At 33.5% G+C, this 6,136-nt stretch overlaps 1 protein-coding gene across 1 annotated transcript; it reads right to left on the bottom strand.

Annotated features, from left to right (window-relative positions):
- Window positions 1-4,798: 4,798 nt before the first annotated feature.
- Window positions 4,799-5,755, bottom strand: LOC122755052 (olfactory receptor 14A2-like). Its single transcript, XM_044003437.1, has one exon. It carries the CDS (start codon window positions 5,753-5,755, stop codon window positions 4,799-4,801), a length of 957 nt encoding a protein of 318 aa, XP_043859372.1.
- Between the last annotated feature and the right edge of the window lie 381 nt (window positions 5,756-6,136).

Genomic DNA, 6,136 nt, shown 5'->3' with positions numbered 1-6,136 from the left:
CACTTCAGGCCAGGCCAGGTGTGGCCTCTCCCAATGAGTTAGCCAAATTCCAATAATCTTACTGCAAAGGGAATTAATGAAAAGAATGCAAAGGAAGGTGGCCTAGCTGTACCAGATATAAATCTCTGTTATAAAGCGGCAACCATCAAAACTATTTGGTACTGGCTAAGAAATAGAGTGGTAAATCAGTGGAATAGATTAGGCACACAAGACACAGTAGTAAATGACTATAGTAATCTAATGTTTGATAAACACAAAGATTCCAGCTTCTGGGATAAAAACTCACTATTTGACAAAAACTGCTGGGAAAACTGGAAAATAGTATGGCAGAATTAGGCATAGACTAACATCTTATACTGTATACCAAAATAAAGACAAAATGGATACATGTTTTATACATAAAGGGTGATATAATAGGCAAATTATGAGAGGAATAGTTTACCTGTCAGATCTATGAAGGGGGGAGAATTTATGACCAAACAAGAGATAGAGAACATTATGAAATGCAAAATGGAACATTTAGATTACATTAAATTAAAAAGGTTTTGCATAAAGTAAACCAGTGCAACCAAGATTAGAAGAAAAGCAGAAAGCTAGGAATCATTTTTTATAGCCAGTGTTTCTGATAAAGGCCTCATTTGTAAAATATATAGAGAACTGAATCAAATTTATAAGAATGCAAGTCATTCCTGAATTGAAAAATGGTCAAAGGATATGAATAGACAGTTTTCAGATGGAGAAATTAAAGCTATCTATGCCCATGTAAAAATATTCTAAATCACTTCGGATTAGAGAAATGTAAATTAAACAATTCTGAGGTACTACCTCACACTTATCCAATTGGATAATATGACAAAAAAGGGAAAATAACAAATGCTGCAGATGATTTGGGGAAATTGGAACACTAATGCTTTGTTGGTGGAGTTGTGAAATGATCCAACCATTATGGAGAACAATTTGGAACTATGCTCAAAGGGCTATAAAACTGTGTGTATCTTTTCATCCAGCAAAACTGCTACTAGGTCTGTATCCTAAAGATATCATAAAAAAGAGAAAAAGACACACATGTGCAAAAATATTTATAGCAGCTCCCTTTGTGTTGGCAAAGAATTAGAAATTGAGGGGATGTCCATCAGTTGGGGGATGGCTGAACAACTTGTGGTATATGAATGTAATGGATTACTATTGTGCTATTATTAATTATGAGTAGGTGGATTTCAGGAAAACCTGGAAAGGCTTACATGAACTAATGCTGAGTGAAGTGAGCAGAACAAGAACATCAAACACAGTAACAACAACAACTCTTATAAACTTAGCTCTTTTTAGTACTATAGTAATTCAAAATTAAAAAAAAAACTCATGTAAAATGCTCTCCACATTGAGAAAAAGAACTATGGAGTTTGACTGCAGATTGAAGCATATTATTACCACTTTATTTGTTGTTTTAAAATTTTTCTTTCTTTCTTGAGGTTTTCCCCTTTTGTTCTTCTTTCACAACATGACTAATGTGGAAATATGTTATACATGGTTGTATACATACATACATACACACAATATATAAATATAAATAAAAATATAAATGTATATATGTGTGTATGTATTATGTGTGCATGTATTATGTATGTGTATATGTGTGTATATACATACATATATACACATATATTATATATGTATGTATGTATATACATATATATATACACACACACACACATATGATTGCTTGCTGTTTTGTGGAAGAGGGAAGCCAGGAAAGGAAGAAGAAAAATTTGAAACAAAATCTTACAAAAATGAGTTTTGAAAACTATCTTTATATGTAATTGGAAAAATACTATTAAGATAAATGTATTTTAATAAAATATAATTTACATGTAAAAAGAAACTTCAAAAAGAAGGATACTCACAAAGTTAAAATAAGATGTTGGAACAGAATCTATTATGGTTCAACTAAAGTAAAAATAGGTATGGGTAACAAACATTATCTTAGTCAAATCAAATTCAAAAATAGAATTAATTAAAGGAGATAATCAGGAAAATATATCAAGAAAAAACAAAAAGTCCAAAGAATGAAAAAACTAGAAGAAAATTTGAAATATATCATTAGAAACAGAACTGATCTGGAAAATAGATTGAGATGATATAATTTCATTATTATTGGATTGCCTAAAAGCCATGATCAAAGAAAGAGCCTATACACCATATTTCAAGAAGTTGTAAAGAAAACTGTGCCAGTATCTTAGAACAAGAGGGGAAAATAAAAGTTCAAAGAATTCAGTGATTACCTCCTTAAGAAGACCCCAAAATGAGAACTCTCAAGAATATTGTAGCCAAAACTCAGAGCTCCTAGATCAAGGAGAGAATACTTAAAGCAGTAAGAAAGAAGACATGGAAATATCATGGAGCCACAGTCAAGGATCACACAAGATTTAGCAGCTAGCAAGTTAAAAGAGCAGATGGAATAGGACAATATGATGGTAAATATATAGAATTCTATATTAGCAACAAAAAATTAGTTGAAACAATTAACTTTAGACAAATTGTAGGATAAAAACTATGTTACCAACAAAACCAAGCAGGAAGCTATAGGAAGAGAAATTCCCTTTAAAATAACTGAAGACATTATAAAATACTTAAGGGTCCAATTGCCAATACAAACCCAGGAAATTATGAAAATAATTTTGAAACACTTCACATAAAGACAGGTATAGGGGCAGCTAGGTGGCACAGTGGATAGAGCACCGGCCCTGGAGTCAGGAGTACCTGAGTTCAAATCCGGCTTCAGACACTTGACACTTACTAGCTGTGTGACCCTGGGCAAGTCACTTAACCCCAATCTCCTCACTAAAAAAAAAAAGACAAGTATAAACAATTGGAGAAATATCTATTGCTTATAGGTAGGCTTAGCCAATAGAATTCAAATGACAATTTTAACAAAATTAATGTACCTATTCACTGGCATACCAATCAATCTACTAATGAGTTGTTTTTCAGTGCTAGAAAAAACCCCAAAATTCATGTGAAAGAATAAAAGATCAAGAATATTGCGGGAACTAATGAAAAAATATGAAGGAAGTTGACCTAACAATACTAGATTACAAATTATATTATAAAGCAGGAATAATCGAAACATGATATTGACTAAGAAAGGGTGGTGGATTAGTGGGATAGATTAGGTACATGAGAGATAGTAATAAAGCAACACAAAAATCTACTAGTTGAGTAACCCAAAGATCAAAGCTTTAGGTAAGAACTCACCATTGGACAAAAATCCTGGGAAAACTGGAAAACATTCTGGCAGAAACTAGGCATTGACTAACATCTCACACTTTATACAAGATAAAGTGAAAATGGGTATATGACTTGGGCAGAAAGGGTAGTGTTCTAAACAAATTAGGAGAGTATTCAAAATTTTGCCTGTCATATGTAAGGATAAGGCAAGGTCTTATACCTAATAAGAGTTGGGGAGGATCTTGTGAAGAAAAACAGATATTTATTACATGATATTAACAAGATTTTTGCACAAATATAACTAATGCAGCCCAAATTAGGAGGAAACCAGGAAAAATTACAGTAAGGTTCTTTGATAAAAGCCTCATTTCTCAAATATATAGGAAACAGAATCAAATTTATAAAAAATAAGAACCTTTCTCCAATTGATAAATGGTTAATGTATGTGAACAGAAAGCTTTCAGAAGAAGAAATCAAAGCTAGCAATAGTCATATGAAAAATATTTTGTCACTATTGGTTAGAAAAATGCAAATTAAAAATTAGACACCACCTCAACCTATCAGATTTGCTGAATTGTTAGAAAAATAAAAAGACAAATGCTGGGGGGTTTGTGAATTAATTCACTGTTGGTGGATTTGTGAACTGGTTCAACAACTCTGGAGAATAATTTGGAATTGTGCCCAAAGGATTATAAAACTGTGTATACCCATTGATCCAGAAATGCCATTACTTGCTTTGTATTCCTAAAAGATCAAAGAAAAGGGTCAGGGATCTATTTGTACAAAAATATTTATAGCATCTCTTTTTATGGTAGTAAAGTATAGGAAATTTAGGGAATACCCATCAATTAGGGAATGAGTAAATAAGTTTTAATATATGATTTTGATGTAATACTATTGTGCCACAAGAAATGATGAACAACATGGTTTCAGAAAAGCCTGGGGAGTCCTGTATGAACTGATATACAGTGAAGTGAACAGAACTAGGAGAATATTGCACATAGTAAGAACAATATTGTAAGGATGATCAACTGTGACATTTAGCTACTCTAATTAAGACAACGATGCAAGACATTTCCAAAGGATTTATGATGAAGAAACTTACCTGCCTCCAGAGGGAGAGCTGATGAACTCTGTATGCAGATTAAAGCATACTTTTTTTTGCTTTATTTTTTATTTTCATGGGTTGGTTTTATTCTGCAACATGGCTAATATAAAAATGTTTTGCATTACTTCACATGTATAATTACTATACCATTTCCCTTCCCAAGGGGTAGAAAAGAGGTTGGAAGAAGGGAGAAAGTTTGCTACTCAAAATTTAAAAAAAATGAATGTTACAATAAAGTATATTTAAAATAAAAAAGAAAATAAGTGAAAGAATGGGGTTAACAGGTGAGAATATGTTGAAGGAATTGGTAAGCTATATGCATATGCATGTACATACATATATTTATTCAAATATGTATATAAATATATGATAATCTACCTAAAGAAGATTTATGATTGACAGATAGATAAATGGATAGATAGATGATAGATAGACATGTGTATCTGTATGCATATGTAAATATGATCACTGAAAAACCTTTGTAATCAATTCCTCTGAAAAGTGCTTCTGGGCAATGAGCTTCTTCATGGAAATCTTCATGTCCTTGTTTCTCAGGCTATAAATAACAGGGTTCAGGGTTGGGGGCACCATAGTATACAACACAGACAACAATAGATCCAGAATTGTATCAGAGTCTAAAGGTGGCTTTAGATAAGCCATAGCTCCAGTTGTCACAAAGACTGTAAGAACGATGAGGTGGGGAAGGCAAGTGGAAAAGGCTTTTGAACGTCCTTCTGTGGTTGGAATTTTTACCACAGTTGAAAATATTTGACCATAAGAGATAGCTATGAAGATACAGCAGAGAATCACTAAAATACTCCCAATAGCTATAGTCACATCAACTGCAATGTGTGTCTTAGAGCAGGCAATCCTGAGCAAGGAATTGACATCACAGAAGAACTGGTGGATCTCTTTGGAGCCACAGAACGGCAAGGAGAATGTGCTAACTGCATACATTAGACCAATCATACCACCAGTAAGCCAGGAGGCAGCTGCCATCTTCATACAAGCCTCATCTTTCATTATCATTTCATAATGCAGGGGCTGGCAGATGGCCACATAGCGGTCATAGGACATAGCTGTGAGGATAAAAACCTCTGACGCTGCAAATAAAATCACTAAAAAGACCTGTGTTGCACACCCTAAGTAAGAGATAGAGTAACTATGGCTCAGAGAATTTGCTATAGATTTGGGGACAGTTACAGTTATGAAGCAAAGGTCTAAAAAGGACAAGTTCTTCAGAAAGAAGTACATGGGGGTATGGAGGTGCACATCCAGAGAAATGAGGGTGAAAATAAGCAGGTTTCCCATCAGTGCCACTAAGTAGATCAGCAAGAAGAGCATGATATGTAAGACCTGCAGCTCCCAGGTGTTAGAAAAGCTCATAAGCAGGAATCCTGTCATCATGGTGAAGTTGGCCATGTTCTATTGATTTTCTTGATTGTCTGCACAGAGAAAAGCAAGAGATGTCAATTGATGAGAATACTTAGTTGTTTTGTATGTAATGAGACCTGCATTCTAGTTCTTAATTTCCCAATGTGTGAACTTGTGCAAATCAAATTTTCTGTCAGCCTCAGTTTTTTCATATGTTAAATGTGGAGATTGGACTTTTATCTTTATGATTTCTTCAAATTCTAAAGGAGTATATGAATCTGTGAATAAGATGTTCACATTGGAAAAGATTATAATAAAACAGTATCTCTACAAATGTAGGTTTTTAAAGATTATAGCATTCATTCATCATGGGAACTTTTGGCCCCAAAATCATAAGAGGGTGAAGGAATTATGATAGCTAATTACAGC

Source organism: Dromiciops gliroides, chromosome 4 (genome assembly GCF_019393635.1).
Source record: "Dromiciops gliroides isolate mDroGli1 chromosome 4, mDroGli1.pri, whole genome shotgun sequence".
Classification (NCBI taxonomy): domain Eukaryota; kingdom Metazoa; phylum Chordata; class Mammalia; order Microbiotheria; family Microbiotheriidae; genus Dromiciops; species Dromiciops gliroides.
The sequence above is the reverse complement of the archived record's forward strand: the minus strand, read 5'-3'. Positions and strand labels throughout refer to the sequence as shown.

Bases quoted from the DNA above. Each gene is read 5' to 3' on its own strand.
- LOC122755052 (XM_044003437.1), bottom strand. From the start codon at position 5,755: ATGGCCAACTTCACCATGATGACAGGATTCCTGCTTATGAGCTTTTCT.